Below are 21,311 nucleotides of genomic sequence, written 5' to 3' on the forward strand. Positions count from 1 at the left end.
TTTTATGTCATTGTTGAAAATGACCTTTTCGACAATGTATTGTAGCAACTGTGGATTCTGATTTATTTTTCTGAGGCTTTTTAAAAAGTTACTTTCCTGGACTTACTCTGTAGAATCTGTCTTGGCTACAGTTTGTGGCCATGGATGTCTCTACTCACTTTTTAAATTCTTATTTTTGTTTTTTAGCCTCACTTCATGTATGCTGTCTCTGTGTCTACATGGCTTAGTCCTCTGCCAGTTGATCTGTGTCGGAGTTCGGAGTGCATTCCAAGTCACAAGCCGTTCTCAATCACCCTTGCAGTTTACTTTCCACTGGTCTCTCTGGGGTCTCCCCTGTATACATGCCTAATTTCCCACGCAGCCAGGGATGTGTGGAGAGCTTATCTCCACGCTTCTCTGACTCTTTCAGTTACACTATCTCCCTTTTACATTTCTGGCTGCTCTATCACTTTCCCCAATGGGAACTGTAACTTCAGGGGAACAAAGGTGTGGGTTTTCCTCATTTGTTTTCTACCAAGTTTATCACTTCTAGCTGACAGAGCTGCAACTTTCTACCATGACCCCAAGTGAGCTCATCCCCTGTGGCAGCAGAGCTGCTAATTTTCCAGCCAGTCCTATCGTAGTCAAATTAAGTTCTCTCTGATAGAACGGGGAGGGATGGGAGGAGTCCTGGGCAAGAAGGCCACAGACTCCTGTTCCACTTCTTTTAAGTTCTGGCTGTTTTTCAAAATTAAATGTTTTTCAATGTGTTGTTTGCCTTCAGTCAGTCTCCAGGGCCCTAAAATGGTTGCTTGTTGACAATTTTGTCCATTTTTATACCTGATTTTGGTGGAAAGGATTTGTTGACCTTTTCGTGTGTCTTAGCTGGAAGCCTGACTTCTATGGCCCAAATTTTTTTTTCATGGCCCATGTGTTAACCCTGGCCGATAATTCTGGTCTCCAGATTTTTTGCTGGCTTTTTTATGCTCTCTGGGTCTCTCATTACTCTCTCTTCCAACTCCCACCTCTGTTCTGGCCTCTAGGAAAAACTCTAAGCCGTTGACCATCCCTTGGCTTAAGGCTATGATTACTGCCTCTCCCTCTTAGCCAGGGCTCCCGTCTAGCCCTCCTGCCCTCTGCCCTTCAAATCTTCTTACAGCATCCATCTGCAAAGTAAAAGTATTTAACTTTAAGGAGTAGGCCTGAAGCTGAACTCTTCCCTTTACCTATCCCTGACTCCACTCAGAAGCCCAAAGAAAGGAAACAGAAGGCTTTGGAACTTCTTTGGAAATGACGCATAGCTGATGAGTAGCCAACTGCCCCACTGTCCTTCATTTTCTCTTCTCATCACAGTATCTTTCAGGCCATCTTGCCTGTTTCATTCCAATCTGAACTATTCAACAGAAATGTTAGATTTAGGATTCTTAAACTAGCTTCTCAAATCTCACAGCTTCACATATTAATAGTTTCCAGTATCTCAATGAGCAGCTACATGTAGTAAGTAAAGTGTTCTGCCCCTTCAGGTCTACTTCAGATAAGTTCAAACTCTTGTTTTTGCAACTTATGAAAAATTCAAGCTTCTCACCAGTATTTTTGTGAACTCTTAGGGTCTTCTCAGGGTTTCTTCTATATTTGAGATGCTGCCAAGTTAATTTTTTAAATTTCAAAATGTCATTATTCATTTGGGTGTATAGCAAGGCCTGGCTTGCTAATTTAAAAACTCCTAAATGTGCCATTTTTAACATCATCCTAAAATGCCGATGGGCTGTAAGACTCTAATGGCCTTGACTATTTTTAATATTTATGCCTCGGAAAAGTGCTGACTGACTGTGGGCTTAAGCAAACTGTGTGATTTGTGTCTTTTCCTTCTCTGTCAGTGAAAACAAATACCTCTTTCACAAGAACATTAAATTGGTTAATGTTTCTGGAAAAGTTCTGCTGGAATGAAAATCAGTGCAGTGCTAGTCATTCTTCAGACCGTATGTCTTATTTCAGGGAAAACAACATTAAGAAATTTAAGATTCTCTTTGCATGATACAGTGGTATGATAGACCCTTTTTTTTAAAAGAAATTTCAGGTGGGTCCTTTTCAGGCATTGTGGCGAATTTTAGCTTCATGATACCTGGTAACTGTAATTGACATCTTTTTAGGTCTGCAAATTCAGGAGTTAATTGAGTGAGGATGATTCTGGAGTAGCTCCACTACACTGGTTTTCTTTGAACAGCACATCGTGGTTATATTTCCACAAGGCCCTGAAATAAATGTTTTGCTTCTTTGTGGGTATAGGAGATAAACACCCTTTATCTTTCATTCTCATGGAATCCATTTTAGCTGCACTAATGTGCATTAGGAAGTTTCTAACACGATGGGGAATGTCAGCAAGAATGAAATTAATTGGGTGGTCATCCCTGAAGGTACATATTTAGGGGTTTGTTCTCAGAATTGTCACTTCATCAGCTTGCTTAAAAATAGAGGATTTACTTCACTGCTCAGCTTGAGTCAAAAGTAATTTCTTTCCCTTAGGATCCTCTTTCTTTGACAGAAGTGATTTTAAGCCAGCCTCCCTATTAACTCACTCTCATTCTACTGTGACTAGACATGTCTGGTTTTTTTTTTCCTCTAGCTTCTGAAAAATATGTAAAAATACATCAAATGTCTCTACAGATTATGGTCCTGCCCAGAATTACCCACAGCATGGAATGGGACGGATGCAATCTGCAGGATATGAGAAATAAAGCAGTAAATACTCTATGCTTTTCCCATTCCACATTTCCCTAGACTGTCTTTGAGAGTTAATAGGTAAAATGCGAAACTTTAGCTTGACATATATCTATTTTATATTGTTCAAAGAAATCAGAGTATCAGTGTCTTTTCCTTTAGATTTTTGCATTTCATCATCATATTCCTTTCATATATCCCATTGTCCAGTACAATTTCATCTCCATATATTTTTGAAATTTATACGAGACTTTTTTCATACCTCATCTATCAAATCCTTCTCCAAACACAGACTGCAGGAACATGGTAAAGACATAAGAAAAAGAATTTAAAGCACTTGAATGACACCCTTTGTTTATTTAAGTAGATGTATACATAGCAGTGGGCTTCCCTGGTGGCTCAGTGGTAAAGATTCCACCTGCACGGCAGAAGATGCATGAGATGTGGGTTTGATCCCTGGGTGGGGAAGATTCCCCTGGAGGAGGGCATGGCAACCCACTCCAGTGTTCTTGCTTGGAGAATCCCATGGACAGAGGAGCCTGGCAAGCTATAGTCCATAGAGTCACAAAGAGTTGGACACGACTAAAGCGACTGAGCATGCACGCGTGCATACATAGCAATACAATGATTTAAATAGATTTGAATGAATTTTTGCTCAGCATATACCACTTAGGCAATAGTCTTAGTCCAAGAGGAACTTAAAATCTTGTTGGGAGGTAAGTTGTGCAAACTCATATGCCTTCAGGGCCCAATCAGTTGACACATGTTGACCTAGACGTGGGAAGGAGTGACGGAGGCCATGGAGAACTAGTGATTGATTGCATGCCTCATTTGAAGGAATTTTGGTTCGGTACTTCTAAAACCTCTGTGTTGGGCCAATAAAACTTTTTTTTTTTTTTCTGGAGAAATTCAACCCATTGGCTAGGACTTTATCCGTGGACAGGCAGCTTTTCAGTGTTTCAGTTACCTTTTGCTGTGTAATGAATCACCCCAAAAATTAGAGGATTAAAGCAGCAATAATTATTCATTTTTCTCTGGCGTGGCTCTGGTGGTCACTGGGCCCAGCTGGGTGCTTCTTGCTCATGGTGTTGCCTGCAGTTGCTGTCAGACAGTGGCAGGGGCTGGAGTCACATGGGAGGCTTCCTCTTCTAGTCTAGAATGATTGATGCTGGCTGTGGTCTGGAAGGCCTGCTGTGGCCTCTCCTTGTGTACTGGGCTTCTTTGTGGTGTGCTGATTGAGCAAGAAATTTTGAAGAGCAAGTTTCCCGAAAAAGAAGGAATGAGGGTGCACATGTGTTTACCAGGGGGAGCTTGTATCACCTTTAATTGCCTAGGATTGGAAGTCATGTGGTATTTTTAAAAAATTAATTAATTTGTTTTAATTGGAGGCTAATTATAATACTGCAGGTTTTTTTTTTTGCCATACATTGACATGAATCAGCCATGGGTGTACATGTGTTCCCCATCCTGACCCTCCCTCCCACCTCCCTCCCCATCCCATCCCTCAGGGTCATCCCAGTGCACCATCCTTGAGCACCCTGTCTCATGTGTTGCACCTAGACTGGCGATCTATTTCACATATGATAATATACATGTTTCAATGCTATTCTCTCAAATCATCCCACCCTCACATTCTCCCGCAGAGTCCAAAAGTCTGTACTTTACATCTGTGTCTCTTTTGCTGTCTCACATATAGGGTCATCGTTACCATCTTTCTAAATTCCATATATATGCATTAATATACTGTACTGGTGTTTTTCTTTATGACTTACTTCACTCTGTATAATAGGCTCCAGTTTCATCTACCTCATTAGAACTGATTCAAATACATTCTTTTTAATGGCTGAGTAATATTCCATTGTATATATGTACCACAGCTTTCTTATCCATTCATCTGCCAGTGGATATCTAGGTTGCTTCCATGTCCTGGATATTGTAAACAGTGCTGTGATGAACATCAGGGTACACGTGTCTCTTTCAATTCTGGTTTCCCAGCAGTGGGATTGCTCTGTCATATGGCAGTTCTGTTTCTAGTTTTTTAAGGAATGTCCACACTGTCCTCCATAGTGGCTGTACTAGTTTGCATTCCCACCAACAATGTAAGGGGGTTCCCTTTTCTCCGTACCCTTTTCAGCATTTATTGTTTGTAGACTTTTTGATAGCAGCCATTCTGACTGGTGTGAGATGGTACCTCATTGTGATTTTGATTTGCATAATGAGTGATAATTTCGGATAATGAGTGATGTTGAGCATCTTTTCATGTGTTTGTTAGCCATCTGTATGTCGTCTTTGGAGAAATGTCTGTTTAGTTCTTAGGCCCATTTTGTGGTTGGGTCATTTATTTTTCTGGAATTGAGCTGCAGGAGCTGCTTGTATATTTTTGAGATTAATTCTTTGTCAGTTGCTTAATTTGCTATTATTTTCTCCCATTCTGAAGGCTATCTTTTCATCTTGCTTATAGTTTCCTTCATTGTGCAAAAGCTTTTAAGTTTAATTAGGTCCCATTTGTTTATTTTTGCTTTTATTTCCATTATTCTTGGAGGTGGGTCATAGAGGATCCTGCTGTGATTTATGTTAGAGAGTGTTTTGCCTATGTTCTCCTCTAGGAGTTTTATAGTTTCTGGTCTTACGTTTAGATCTTTAATCATTTTGAGTTTATTTTTGTGTATGGTGTTAGAAAGTATTCTAGTTTCCTTCTTTTACAAGTGGTTGACCAGTTTTCCCAGCACCACTTGTTAAAGAGATTGTCTTTTCTCCATTGTATATTCTTGCCTCCTTTGTCAGAGATAGGTGTCCATAGGTGCGTGGATTTATCTCTGGGCTTTCTATTTTGTTCCATTGATCTATATTTCTGTCTTTGTGCCAACACCATACTGTTTTGATGACTGTAGCTTTGTAGTATAGTCTGAAGTCAGGCAGGTTGATTCTTTCAGTTCCATTCTTCTTTCTCAAGATTGCTTTGGCTATTCGAGGTTTTTTGTATTTCCATACAAACTGTGAAATTATTTGTTCTAGCTCTGTGAAGAATACCGTTGGTAGCTTGATAGGGATTGCATTGAATCTATAGATTGCTTTGGGTAGTATACTCATTTTCACTATATCAATTCTTCCAATCCATGAACATGGTATATTTCTCCATCTATTTGTGTCATCTTTGATTTCTTTCATCAGTGTTTTATAGTTTTCTATATATAGGTCTTCTGTTTCTTTAGGTAGATTTATTCCTAAATATTTTATTCTTTTTGTTGCAATGCTGAATGGAATTGTTTCCTTAATGTCTCTTTCTGTTTTCTCATTGTTAGTGTAAAGGAATGCAAGGGATTTTGTGTGTTAATTTTATATCCTGTCACTTTACTATATTCATTGATTACCTCTAGTAATATTCTGGTGGTATATTTAGGGTTTTCTATGTAGAGGATCATGTCATCTGCAAACAGTGAAAGATTTACTTCTTCTTTTCCAATCTAGATTCCTTTTATTTATTTTTCTTCTCTGATTGCTGGAAGTCATGTGGTATTATTTCTGCTGCATTTTATGCTTTAGAATTGAGTCACCAAGGCTAGCCTATAATCAAGAGGAGAAAACTTGAGTCCACTTCTTAATGAAAAGAATATAAAAAAATTACAAACAGGTATTAAAACCAAGACAGGTCATATTATGTTGGAGAATAGTACAACTAAATATAAGATATATTCAGATATAATTAGGGAGATATGCAAAATATCTAAAGACTGACTTGGTGTGGGTACTATCCCAGGAGAAGAAATAATAGCATCCACAACTGATAGGCTCTGTTAGTATTGCTGCTTTATATCTCCAAGGCTCCAAATACATCCTAGAGTCAGGGAACCCTGGGAAATCAGGAAAGGTTCGATCATGCATCTCATATAAGATGTTTTAGTAATTCTTACTGAAGGAAATGGCACCCCACTCCAGTACTCTTGCCTGGAAAATCCCATGGATGGAGGAGCCTGGTAGGCTGCAGTCCATGGGATCGCTAGAGTCGGACACGACTGAGCGACTTCACTTTCACTTTTCACTTTCATGCACTGGAGAAGGAAATGGCAACCCACTCTAGTGTTCTTGCCTGGAGAGTCCCAGGGACGGAGGAACCTGGTGGGCTGCTGTCTCTGGGGTCTCACAGAGTCGTACACGACTGAAGCGACTTAGCAGCAGCAGTGAAGCTTCAGAGGCCCCATCAGGCTCCATCTGGTTGTTTGATTTCTTTGTTTTGTCTGCCTTTGTCCCCTAGAAGTTAGAAACATTGTTTCTACATGGGTCTTACCCTAATGTTTTGAAAGTTTATTATTTACTAAAGGGAGGGGAGTTGGGAAGAATGGGTAGAGTAGAGATGAGTTATAGGAATACATTTCATCTTTGGTACATGCTGTGGTTCAGCTCAATGTGATTTAGAAGCCAAGTTAATTCTTCCCTCTTGAGTCAAAGGGCAGACATAAAAATGCTGGATTCTTTGTGTAGTGGTTTCCCATTGCTGCTGTAATGAATTATCACAACCTTATCAGCAATTCAGAACAACACAAATGTGGTCCCTCACAGTTCTGTAGGTCAGAAATGTGGGATGGCTTGGCTGGTTTCTCAACTTCAGTTTTCATAAGGCTAAAATCAGGATGTCAGCTGGCTTGGCTCTTAGTGGGAGCCCCTGGGGAGAACCCTCTTTCTGTCTCATTCAAGCATTGGCAGATCCAGTTCCTTGTGGTTGTAGAACTGAGGTTCTTACTTCTTTGCTGGTTGTCAGCTGGGGGCCACTCTTAGCTCCTAGATGACTCTGTCTGCTCTTTGCTGTGGCCCCTGCCTCTCACAGCCAGCCACAGCATGTCAAATCCACCTTGCCCTTGGAATTTCTCTGACTTTTTGTTCTGCAACATCTCTTCTTACTTTCTTTCCTATTGCATCTCTAGGGTTCAAGCCAGAGAACGTTCCTCATTTTTAAGGATGTGTGTGATTAGATTAGGCTAGCCTGGGATTAGTTCAATTCAGTTCAGTCGCTCAGTTGTGTCCGACTCTTTGCGACCCCATGAATTGCAGCACGCCAGGCCTCCCTGTCCATCTTCAACTCCGGAGTTCACCCAAACTCATGTCCATCGAGTCAGTGATGCCATCCAGCCATCTCATCCTCTGTCGTCCCCTTCTCCTCCTGTCCCCAATCCCACCCAGCATCAGAGTCTTTTCCAATGAGTCAACTTTTCGCATGAGGTGGCCAAAGTATTGGAGTTTCAGCCTCAGCATCAGTCCTTCCAGTGAACACCCAGGACAGATCTCCTTTAGAATGGACTGTTGGATCTCCTTGCAGTCTAAGGGACTCGCAAGAGTCTTCTCTAGCACCACAGTTCAAAAGCATCAATTCTTTGGCACTCAGCTTTCTTCACAGTCCAACTCTCACATCCATTCATGACCACTGGAAAAACCATAGCCTTGACTAGACGGACCTTTGTTGGCAAAATAATATCTCTGCTTTTTAATATGCTATCTAGGTTGGTCATAACTTTCCTTCCAAGGAGTAAGCATCTTTTAATTTCATGGCTACAGTCACTGTCTGCAATGATTTTGGAGCCCCCGAAAATAAAGTCTGACACTGTTTCCACTGTTTCCCCATCTATTTCCCATGAAGTGATGGGACCAGATGCCATGAAATTAGTTTTCTGAATGTTGAGCTTTAAGCCAACTTTTTCACTTTCCTTTTTCGCTTTCATCAAGAGGCTTTTTAGTCCCTCTTCACTTTCTGCCATAAGGGTAGTGTCATCTGCATATCTGAGATTATTGATATTTCTCTCGGCAATCTTGATTCCAGCTTGTGCTTCTTCCAGCCCAGTGTTTCTCATGATGTACTCTGCATATAAGTTAAATAAGCAGGGTGACAATATATAGCCTTGATGTACTCCTTTTCCTATTTGGAACCAGTCTGTTGTTCCATGTCCAGTTCTAACTGTTGCTTCCTGACCTGCATATAGGTTTCTCAAGAGGCAGGTCAGGTGGTCTGGTATTCCCATCTCTTTCAGCATTTTCCACAGTTTATTGTGATCCACACAGTCAAAGCCTTTGGCATAGTCAATAAAGCAGAAACAGATGTTTTTCTGGAACTCTCTTGCTTTTTCGATGATCCAGTAGATGTTGGCAGTTTGATCTCTGGTTCCTCTGCCTTTTCTAAAACCAGCTTGAACATCTGGAAGTTCATGGTTCACATATTGCTGAAGCCTGGCTTGGAGAATTTTGAGCATTCCTTTACTAGCGTGTGAGATGAGTGCAATTGTGTGGTAGTTTGAGCATTCTTTGGCATTGCCTTTCTTTGGGATTGGAATGAAAACTGACCTTTTCCAGTCCTGTGGCCACTGCTGAGTTTTCCCAATTTGCTGGCATATTGAGTGCAGCACTTTCACAGCATCATCTTTCAGGATTTGAAATAGCTCAATTTGAATTCCATCACCTCCACTAGCTTTGTTTGTAGTGATGCTTTCTAAGGCCCACTTGACTTCACATTCCAGGATGTCTGGCTCTAGGTGAGTGATCACAGCATCGTGATTATCTGGGTTGTGAAGATCTTTTTTGTACAGTTCTTCTGTGTATTCTTGCCACCTCTTCTTAATATCTTGTGCTTCTGTTAGGTCTATACCATTTCTGTCCTTTATCGAGCCCATCTTTGGATGAAATGTTCCCTTGGTATCTCTAATTTTCTTGAAGAGATCTCTAGTCTTTCCCATTCTGTTGTTTTCCTCTATTTCTTTGCATTGATCACTGAGGCGGCTTTCTCCTTGCTATTCTTTGGAACTCTGCATTCAAATGGGAATATCTTTCCCTTTCTCCTTTGCTTTTCACTTTTCTTCTTTTCACAGCTATTTGTAAGGCCTTCTTAGACAGCCATTTTGCTTTTTGCATTTCTTTCCCATGGGGATGGTCCTGGGATAGTCTAGGATAATTGCCCTGTTTTAAGCTCCTTGACCTTAATTACACCTGCAGCGTCCTCTTTGCCATGCAGTGTAGCATATCCACAAGATCCAGAGATGAAGGCACGGACATCTTTGGGAGGATGCTTAATTATATTTAACTACAAGTAGTGACATTAGGTCAGTAAATGTGCTTTCTTAAGCCAGCCAGTAAATTTGTGTCACACATTAGGATTTATTGAAACACAAATCCTAAATTTGAAGGCAAATAATATATATATTTTATGTAAATGAATATAGGTTTCAGCTTGGGCAAGAGGCACTCTTTCTTGATTTCCAGTGTTGTCCCCAGTATAATCCTGAAGAAAACTGGTTTAAAGGCAGACAGACTAGACCTTGTGCGAGTATATAGTATTTGTCAATCTCATTGTCCTTTCCTGTGAGATAGGTTTTCCCCCATAGAAACTATAAGAATTATTAACCTGTGGCTAGAAAGTGCATAGGGCATAATAAGTGCTCAGTGAGTGTTAGCTGCTGCTGCTACTGCTACTAATGATAATAACAAGATGACCGTCATGGGCTTTTTATAAGAGGAGAAGGTATGGGTGGACCAAGTAGAATGAGCACTTGCATTTCCTGCCAGTTTCATGTTAGTCTGACATAAATTATTAGTCTGATGGAATTACTTTTTTAGACATAAATTGGTAAAATGATTGTTCTGAAAAGGGATTTATATGTTTATTTTGAGTACTTTAGCTTAAGACAAAAGCTTGGTTTTAATCATAAAGGGCAGTGCATGAAACTCACAGGCATAAAGTCAGGGGTCAGCAAACTATGGGTTGAGGGCTAAATCTTGCCTGCTGCATGGTTTTGTACAGCCCAGAAGCTAAGAATGATGTTTAGAGGTAAATGTTCATAGTCAGTTTGATGGGAGGAAGCACTAACTTTGAACTTCAAAGCGTGATGTTCTCCTGCCACTGAAGAATTTTGTTCCTCTCATTAATAGGCCCATATTACCAAAAATTATACTCGATTATTATATTTTGACTTTCATCAATAAAACTTGATAGAAAATTTTCTCTCACTCTAGAAGAACCTACATATCCTTGATTTTGCCTCTAGGTCCAGGAAATGCCTAAAAGTTTACGATCTGTTTACACAGAAAATTTGCTGAGTCCGATCTGAGTAACCTCCTGTGCATTTAAAATGCAGTGTAGACTCTTCATCGCTGGAAGGCATTCCCAAGAGCGCTTAGTGCAGTACCTTAGTGTTATAGAGACACTGAACCAGGAAGATAGGCGACTTGTGCACCACAACCTGGCTAATTGGTGACAGGGCCCGGATGAGCCATTAAAACCTTTGGTGCTTAAATCAGTAAATGTTCTATGGGAGCCGGCAGACCTTTTGGGTAGCATGGTTTTGCTTTATTATCTCTCTTTACATGGACTTCTATGTTGTCACCTGTCTCAAGCCTTTAATGGCCAAGTCAACCTACAAAACTCAGCTGTCCCGTGGCCCCATTGAACAGGGCCTGCTAAACGTCAGTGTGTTGCTCTGTTTCCATCTGTGGGTGGATCTCTGTAGATTTGAGAATTTTTCATTAAAGTTGTTTCAGAAGCCCTGGTACCCCTTTCCATTTTCAGTAATGGTGAATAACCAGATATGTTCGGTTTAGGATGAGATTATTCATAGAGCAGAGCAATAGCCCTTAACTGAGGTGGTAATTTCCCCACATGTTCTATTTCCCCATTGTTCCCTGGTTATTTGCTAATAAACTGTGCCAGCTTGTATGTGTTTCACTGCACTCCTGCCTGGATAATGGTGATCACGTGGTGATGTTTGTTTCTCTTTCTACAGGTGGTTTACAAATCCAACGACTGTCAATGCCTTCTACAGTGCATCCACCAACCAGATCCGTGAGTGCTGGCTCCTTGTCTCCTTAACGTGCTCCAAAATGGGCAGAACTGTGATTTAAGAGCAGGGCATTCTTTATTTCCCCCTAGAAGTGACCAGGCATGTTGGTGAAGAAAGTTTGTTTCCCTGCCTCTATGTCCGGCTTTCCTCATTTTCTTTACCTTTTAAGCTTTTTTTTCGAGAGCTTTATATAACTAAGTGTTAGTTGCTCAGTCGTGTTCAACTCTTTGTGACACAATGGACTGTAGCCCACCAGGCTCCTCTGTCCATGGAATTCTCCAGGCAAGAATACTGGAGTGAATTGCCATGCCCTCCTCCAGGGGATCTTCCCAACCTAAGGATCCAACCCAGGTCTCCAGCATTGCAGGCAGGTTCTTTACCATCTGAGCCACCAGGGAAGCCCAAGCTTTATATAACCATTAAGTTAAAAAAAAGAGAACAACTACAATATATAAAACTGCAGTGATGTTGGCCATGAAAAAGGAACAAGCTTCCACTTTTCTGTCATGATGGTCTTACTGATGTTTGTTTTCTTTCTAGGACTGATGGGAAAAACAAGTAGGTAACTGGGCAGATTTTAGAAGCTGTTAAGAAAAGCTTTGAAATGCTCTAAATAATCCTCGGATGTAAAGTCTTGAGTTTCTTTTATTTACATGTACTAGTACATGGGCTTCCCAGGTATCCTAGTAGTAAAGAATCCACCTGCCAATGTAGATGTGGGTTTGATCCCTGGGGTGGGAAGATCCCTGGAGAAGGAAATGGTAACCCACTCTAGTATTCTTGTCTGGGAAATCCTATGGAAAGAGGAGCCTAGCAGGCTACAGTACATGTGGTCCCAAAGAGTCAGACACAACTGAGCGACTAAACAACAGCAACAAATTAGGTACCTAATTATAAATACCATGATAAGTTAAAAACATTATTAAGGATCATATTGCCACAAATAAAAAAATCTGATAGCACCAAGTATTGATGACAGAGATGCATAGTGCTAGTGGAAATGTAAATTGGTTCACCCACCTTGCTGCACAATTGGGCAACACCTGGAAAAGTCAGAGATGGATGTATATGTCCTTGAATGTCATTTAAGCTCTTGACATGTGCCCGAATGCTGTCACTCAAAGTGTGGTCCAGTGATTATCAGCAACAGAGCCCAAGGTGGAACTTGTTAGAAATGCAAATTTGGCCCCACTTTAGACCTATTGTTCATAAACCCTGGATATCGGGCCCAGAAATCTGTTTTATTAAGCCCTCCAGGTGAGGCTAACACACCTGGGGAAGCAGTGCCCTAGAGAAGTCTCACATGGGGAGGCCCACATGAGAATGCTCATAGCAGTGTTCCTTATGATAGCACCTAGAGGGGAATAACTTACCTGGCGCACCAAAAGAAAATGAATGAAATGTGTCATGTTCACACAAGGGCATGCCGTGCAGCAGTGCACAATGAGTGACCAGAGTGATGTGGATGAAGTTCACAAGTAATAGGCTGTGTGTGTGTGTGAAAAAACAACTTGGGAGAGTACATGGAGGAAGACATCATAAAAAAAGAGTTGAAAAGCACGCAGAACAGTTCTATATATTGTCCACAGGTCCGTCCATGTGTAGTAAAAGTATGAAGACACTGACAGAAAATGACAGACACCGAGTGCAAGGTGGCAGTGAGCTGTTGTGGGAGGGCAGGCTATTCCCGCTGATGCCCTTGCTGGTTTTTCACCCACCTTGCACCTCTTCTGGTCTCCACATGCCCTCGCTTGTATGGTGTGTACGTTGAATCCTGTGATTTTAAGTGCACATCTAATCCCATGGTTTTAAGCCTGTCTCTTTGCTGTTTGGTGAATGCAGGTGATGGAATTTATGAGGACTTGCTACCCTTGGCCCGCCCCTATTGTTTCCACCCAGATCCCTCTAATACCCTCCTCACTTGCCTCCCTGCTTCTGAACTCATCCCCCTTTGATCTAGTCTAAATATAACATTGTAGCCATTTTAATGCTTTTTACAGTTGTCTCATGTCTCTTCTTTGCTCAAAACCCATTATTAGCATCCCACCTCACACAGAAACAAGCCATATTACTTGAAGTGGGGCCTGTTACTGAGGCCTGTTATCATGCTGCCTTTGTCCCCACTCTGTTTCAGTCACACTGGCCTCCATCCTGTTCCTGGACCACGAAATAATCTTCCTTCCAGGCATTTGTACTTGGGATCATCTTTGCCTTGGAAAATCTCCCCAAGTGATCTGCATGGTTTGTGAAGATCAAATCTTCCTTCAAATCCTTGCTTGAATGCCACTTTCTCATTGAGGCCTCCTGGCCACCCACTCATGGCAGGTCCTCTGGCATCCTGACAGGACTCCCTGACTAGAGAGAATAGCCCACTCCCAGCAAGCACACCTTTTTAGCGTCGCCCTCATGTGGCCACTTTGAGGAACGACAGTGTCTACAGAACTGGAACTGGTATGGGATAGTACTTAACAGTATGTTAGCTGGCGGTGTATTATTATTATGAAAACGCCATTGCTTTCTTCCCCCGCCCCCAGCTTTATTGCAGTATAATTGACAAATAAAAATTGTATAATTTTAAAATATACAACATGATGCTTTGTTATAGCTCTGAGTTGAGAGCTAAGCTGCATGTGTTACATGGGTACTTACATTTTAGATAATAATTATAGCTACTATTTATAATAATATGGGTTTTGTTTATATAATATGAATTATATAATTTGGAATAACTTATTGGGCGATAGAAAATTCTTTGAATTATCTATTTTTAAAGAAAATGTTTTACTAGGTACATGGAAAAGAATATAAGTAACATGCTAGAACACAGAAAGTTATAAATTATACAAGAAAACATACAATAAAATAAATAATGTTTATGAACCCACCACACATCCAAGAACCAGAACATTCCTGATGTTATTGCATCTGTCTATGTTCCTCTCCATCCCTTTCTTATTCCCCACCATTGCACTGTTCTGATTTTTGTGTTTATCATTTCTCTTTTTAAAGAAATTTGAAGCCATTTACATATCCCTAAGCAATATATTATTTATTTTCAGTTATTTTTAGCATGATCTTAAGCAACTGTGATTTTCCTTCAGCATTTTTTTAAGATTCATCCAGGTAGCATGTGGCAGTACAACTTTCATTTTCATTGCTGTGTGACATTCCATTGTGCAACTGTACCCTAGATTACTTATCTGTTCTACAGAGCTATGAGTTTCCCTTTTCCTAGGTTTTCACTGTTCTAAACAGTGTTGCTTTGAATATTCTCATGAAAGTGAAAATGAAGTCGCTCATTCGTATCCAACTCTTTGCGACCCCATAGACACCAGGCTCCTCCGTCCATGGGATTTTCTAGGCAAGAGTACTGGAGTGGGTTGCCTTTTACTTCTCCAGGGAACTTCCCGACCCAGGGATTGAACCCAGGTCTCCCGCATTGTAGACCATCTTTACCATCTGAGCCACCAGGGAAGTCTCCCTGGTGGAGAGAATATTCTCATACATGTCCCCTGAAACAAGTGTTTTAGGTATATACTATGATTGAGTGGAATTACTTTGTAAATACTCAACTTTACCAGGTAACACCCAATGTTTCCACAGTCAGTGTTCCAAAGTACAGATTGTCTTCACCAGTTCTCATTTTCATCATTTCTTGGTGTTGGTAGACAGAATTTTCACCATTCTAGTGAATGTAATAGATCAGTTCTTATGCCAGAAAAAGCATTGAGATAGATTGCTCACCAATATTTCCACATTCACTTTCCAATGTCAGTGAATGCTTACTGCTCTTTGGGGGATTTAAGTATGCCTAATAATATTTTTGCCTCCAGGATTCATCCCTGTTCAACATTTTTTTTTTTTTTCTGGGAAGAGCTGATCTTATCAGAGGTTTACTGAAGAAGCAGCCATTTCAGGGTAACCAAGTGGTTTCACGAAGCTCAGGAGCAGAGGAGGTTTGGAATGGACAATTTGAAGCAGTATTTTAATTAAGAGATTCAAGCTGTTTCTATTTTCCTAATGACCAGTGCTTGCTCTCATTGTAAATTACATTCTCAGGCACGATGACAAGGAGTCCTATGGGTAACTTTTTTTCTTTCTTCTTTTTCTTATTTTCTGGACTACAAATTAAGACAGGTGGAGTTCCTTCTTAAACATTTCCCCACTGGGTTTCCTGGGATGCCCCCCCCAACCCCCAACTGCCTTCTTTTTGCTCCACTGAAGGAGTGGAAAATTGAAGTGATTTTCTAAAATGAACGTCTTTATTGATTAGGGGCCTGTTCTGACAGCATGTGGCCATCTGTTTAATTGGGTTTCACATCTAGTTGTAGCTATACTTAGTAACGTGATTTATGAGAATTTCACTCAGTTCCCATTATCATTTTCTGATTTATGCCATTTACGTCAACTTCTGAATGCAGTAGAGACTTGAGTAGAAAATAGAAAACCTGTAGGGTTTTGGTTGATCTGTTTGTTTGTTTTTACAAATCCATACCTGTATGTGAAATCCTATGACTTGTGGTCATCTTTCAATGTTAGATTTTTGCAGGGTGTTTATAGCTTCTTATTTTTCTACCCTTGTCAAGCTAGGTAGCAGTGTCTTCAGACACAGAGTGTAGTGTGAAATAATAATGACTTAAGTCTGCTGTATGGGAAGTTATACTTAGGAGCTATTGCATAATTTAACTATATTTGAACTGATAAGGTGGTTAAACAGGAAGACAAGGAGCTGAGGTTGTTAGTGCCTAAACTTGTGCTTCCCTAACTCTGTGATAAGTGTAGGGCTGGTCTTCCTGCTTTTAGTAAGGAGACCAGACTTTGATGGGAGACCTTGTATGCCACTGATTCAGTTGCATGACCTTGGTCAAGGTGTTTCTCCTTCCTGAGCCCTCTTGTCCTCATCTGCCACATGTTGAGGTTAGAGTTTTTGATAGGATTTAACAAGATCAACTTGAAAAGTGCCAGCATATAATCAGGGTCATGATTTTGTATATCAAAAACCACCATGCCCACTAGTAATGCCTGGGATAGCCAGTCGGTCACAGGATACACAGCATAATATGAAGCTTGGGGGAAGGGATATTTTGAACTTTTGTCCTCAGAAGATTTTATACATTAAAAAAATGTTTTGGTAAACTTCCCTGGTGGTCCAGTGGTTAAGACTCTGAGCTTCTACTGCAGGAGGCTCAGGTTCGATCCCTGGTTAGGGAACTAAGATCCCACATGCCACATGGAGTGACCAAATAAATGTTCATAGCAGCTTTATTCATAATAGCAAAAATCCAGAAAGAACCTAATTTCCATCAACAGAAGAGTAGGTGAATGAACTGTGGTATATTCATACAACTGAATATTGCACAGCAATGAAAAAGAACAAACTGCTCCATTCTACAGTATGTGAAAATGCCTCTAACTTATAATGCCCAGTGAAACAATGCGTGGTTCCATTTATATGAAGTTCAGGAATAGGGAAATGAATTTGTGGTCGAAGTGACAGGATTAAAATAATGATGCCCTTTGTTTGGGGGGATATTGACTGAGATGGGGGCACAGAAACATCATCTTGATCTAGGAAGTGTTTGCACAGGTGATACTTTGGTAAAACCTCACTGTGTTCTATTGTAATTTTTTTATATACCATAAAATTTTGCCTTTACTTTATGTATATAATACCTCAACATAAATAGTAATACCTCCGTTCTCCCTTTGAAAAGTTTAGAATAGCATAGACCATACATAGACATATGAGCTGATGACAGGTGACCTCAGATGAGGCTGCCAGAAGTGTAGATGAGGGATCACAAACATTTTCTGTAAAGGGCCAGATAGTAAATACTTTTGGCTTTGGAAGCCATATGATTTCTGTTGCAAATTCTCAACTTTGCTGTTGCAGCCACGGACAATTCATAAACAGATGAGCATGGCTGCGCTCCAGCACAACTCTTTAGAGGGCTGCAGTTTGCCAGTCGGAGTGGAGAGCACTGGGAGAGGATGGGATCCAGGGAACCTTGTAGTGTGTTGCTGCCCCAGCTTCCAAAGTATAATACTTCAGGTCCAGTCAGGCAGTGGTCCAGTGCCGTGGTGGGGAGCCACTCACATTTGGTTCTCATCTCCACTGATACGGACTGGTGTTTAGCAGAAGATTCATGTATTCAGTATCAAAGTGTATCTGCGTAGTGCCTCATTTCAATATTACTTTTTTATCTTAATAGGTCTCAAATCATATTAAGCATTTATTTTAAGCAAATAAAACCTTGGTTTGAAAATAAGCAAGGCCTAAGGGCTAAAATCAATGATTTTATTATCTTATACACAAGGGATTTAGTTGCGTCAGTTTAATCACAGATACTCTGCTAAAGAAGATAAGCCTTTGTCCGGAGGCTGGGCTTAAGTTGGCATCAAACTATAGAATTAATCCCGAAATCAAACATAGACTTGTTTTGCTGTTAAGGAAATAACTGTGTTTCAGACTGGTAGAATTTCTCATGCTTTGCTGACTGCCTGAAACCATAAAGTGGAAGCCAAGTTAGCAAATACTCACCTGCGGCCTCTATTGGACTTTAATGAAATTAAATCCCTGAATCCACTTGATGGTGTATTTGAGGAGAATTTGAAAATAATCTGCCGTAGTTTGGGACCTCGAAGAAAGGAAACTCAAGTGGCCACCTAATCCAGACTTATTATTATCTAGAAGAGATCCTGACAGAGCAATTCTTAGTAATTTTTCTACTGATTCATGTCATATTTATAGCGCCCCCCCCCCCCCAAAGATTCTTACTTTCTGGTAGTCACACTCCTGTGTAGTCTATCCGACACCAGATGAGGCTGACCTCCGTAACTAATAGGATACTGTAGAAATGGCAGAGTGTGACTTCTGAGGCTAGGTCGTAACAGACATGTGACTTCTGCCTTGTTCTCTTGGATTGATAACCCGGGGGGAAGCCAGCAGCCATGTCATGAGGGCCCTCAGGAAGCTGGTGGAGAGGTCCACGTGTAAATGACCCAGGGCCTCCTGCCCATGACCAGCACCCTGTGCGCCGGCCATCTTGGAAGCTGGTCCTGTAGTCCAGCCAAGCCTTCAGGTGATGGCGGCCCACACTGGTATCCTGACAGCAACCTCATGAGAGACCCTGAGACAGACCATCCAAGTCAGCTGTGTCTGAATTCCTGACCCAGAGAAACTGTGAGACAGTAAATGTTTTTTGTTTTGAGCCACTATTTGGGGGGAATGCTTTGTTAGCTAGCAAAAGATAAGTAATATAGACATTACAACTCCCCAGGTACTGAGTTCAGTGTTAAGTCTATATAATATTGTATGGTGTAGTGGTTAAGAGTGTGGGCTTTGATTCTGAATCCTGACTTGGCCACTGATAACTCGCAACCTTGAACAGGTTGCTTAACATCTTTAGGCATCAGTTTAATTATCTATAAAATGGAGATAATAGTAGTGACTATCCTGTAGGGTTGTGAAAATTAAAGGTGGTAATATATATATATAAAATGTTTGGAAGAGAAACTGGTTTGTAGTAGGTAATCAATAAATCTTAGCTGTTAAAGAGTTCTTGCTTTTGAGGCGTCTGGAGAGAAAGAGACTTGTGAAAAGTCATTTATAAGAGATCATAGTGTGCAACGAAAGGGTGCGCAGTGCATCCTGGTAGCCTCAGAGCAGTGGTAATTACCTAGGGGAGTGAAGGTTGGCTTCACAGTGAAAAAGGCATTTGAGTGGGCTTTGAAAGGAAAAGAAATCTGTAGGCAAAGACAGTAGGTTGGGACATGCAGAAGTACTGGCTGGTACAAAGACAACACACACATAGGATAGCGAGGTGGTCACAATTGCTGGGGGACAGACTGCATGTGTTAGATGTGAGGAGGAAGGCATGATGGGAGATGAAATGTAGGAGAAGTAAATGAGGACCTTATAAGCCACATTGAGGAGCAAGCCATAGGGAACTGATATAGTTTTCTTTCTGGAAAAGAAAATGGCACCCCACTCCAGTATTCTTGCCTGGAGAATTCCACAGAGAGGAGCCTGGCGGGCTACAGTCCATGGAGTTGCAAAGAGTCAGACGCGACTGAAGTGACTTAGCACAGCACAGCACATCAGTTTTTTTTGGGAGGTGAGAAACTTCAGTCTCAGTTCCTTGGTTTTAGTCTCAAAGATCATGGCTTGAAGAGGGAAAAGACTGAGGCTCCTGAGGCCACTGAGGCCAGCTAGGGGTTGGGAAAGTGGTTCAAGGGAAGATTGGGGAGGGTGCAAACCTATGTGGTGGCAGTGGTGAGAAGAATTAGGAAGTAGATAAGTTAAATCCCAAGATTGTTCTCAAATAACGGTGTAATGATAATACAGGTAGTTTCACAACTTTTCCACTGATGCTTTGAAGGACTCTCATAAAATGGAGAGTATAATTGTTCTTTGCAGCTGCTCTTCACTGAGAACCACTAATGTGCCAAGCATTGTGCTGGATACTTTGAAAAGAAAGTGAAAGTGAAGTCGCTCAGTTATGTCCGATTCTTTGCGATCCCATGGACTGTAGTCTACTAGGCTTCTCTGTCCATGGGATTTTCCAGACAAGGGTACTGGAGTGGGTTTCCATTTCCTTCTCCAGGGGATCTTCCTGACCCAGAGATCGAACCCAGGTCTCCTGCATTGTAGGCAGATGCTTTACCCTCTGAGCCACCAGGGAAGCCTGCTGGATACTTTACCATGTGTCATCTCTAGTCTTCATGGAAGGTCTCTAAGCTTGGCATTGTGGGCCATTTTACAGAAGAAGAAACTGAAGCTCAGGGAGGCCAAATCACATGTGAAAGAGCACACAGCTAGCACAGCTGGGAGTATAGTGCAGCTTCTCTCATTACAGACTTAATCTTCACCCTACACTGCTCCATGCTGGGTTAGAAATGTGAGAATTACATGAAATGGTAGCTGTGAACACACTCAGACAAAGTTGCAAGCATGATACAATTGTATGTTAGAGTAATCACGCTATTCTGCCCTTCCCCATGTGGTGGGGGGTTGTTTCTGTTTGATATGGAAGCAAGATATTGTTGGATGTGGGGACAGCCAGGAGGTGAGGATTGGAAGATCAGGTGGCTGTGCTAATATCGTGTCTTCAAGGGTGGGGCCTGGAGCAGCCACTGATGTGTGCCGTCTGTGAGAGTGAGCTGTTTGGTTATGCCCCTGATCTTCTGACCACTGGATTCTGGTAGAGTGGGGGAGGGGGGGTTATGGGTTATATATTTTGCTCTATTTCCCCAAAATGTTTTTCTTCACAAAATTTACTGTGAAATTCAAAAACTTTTAAGTGCATTGAAGTGAAGTCATGAACAAACTGCAAATAGTTTGCAAAATGGTGTACATGATGCACTTAGCAAGGTCATGGGACACCTGCTATGACTATTTTAAGACGTTCTTGTCCTGGTCTAGTCCAAGACTCTGGAGGTCCTAATACAGCCTCCTGTCTTGGGGCCTGACCAAGGAGGCAGCTGAGAATGACATTCTGGGCAGTGCCACTGAGGGACAAGGTACCTTTACGTGGGGAGCCCTGTAGTCTCACGGCATCCCTGGAAATGGTGAGTACCAGGACCCTTGCCCAGAGGGACATGTTTACCACCTGCCGTGCACTTCTGAACATGCATGCATGGGGCAGGACACATGCTATTTCCAGACAGAAGACTGGCAGCTTCGCTGCAGGGCCACCAGCAGAAAACAAAATGGTTTTAAAGGTCAGTAGGGCTTCCCTTGTGGCTCAGCTGGTAAAGAATCCACCAGCAACACAGGAGATCTGGGTTCGATCCCTGGGT

General features: G+C 41.4%; 1 protein-coding gene across 2 annotated transcripts in view; it reads left to right on the top strand.

Annotated features, from left to right (window-relative positions):
* Positions 1-21,311, top strand: part of PHEX (phosphate regulating endopeptidase X-linked) — a 213,327-nt gene that overhangs the window by 154,015 nt on the left and 38,001 nt on the right. Inside the window, exons 15-16 of one of the 2 annotated variants that reach the window (XM_086389325.1) lie at positions 11,454-11,512; positions 13,100-13,508. In XM_086389325.1, the coding sequence (XP_086245451.1) occupies positions 11,454-11,512; positions 13,100-13,281 (241 nt within the window). In that variant the 3' untranslated portion in view covers positions 13,282-13,508. Of the gene's footprint in view, positions 1-11,453; positions 11,513-13,099; positions 13,509-21,311 lie in introns of those variants that run through there. The other variant, XM_086389324.1, reaches the window with a different exon arrangement.

This window comes from Bos grunniens, chromosome X (genome assembly GCF_055505025.1).
Source record: "Bos grunniens cultivar Pamir isolate PY7600 chromosome X, Bosgru_T2T1.0, whole genome shotgun sequence".
Lineage (NCBI taxonomy): Eukaryota > Metazoa > Chordata > Mammalia > Artiodactyla > Bovidae > Bos > Bos grunniens.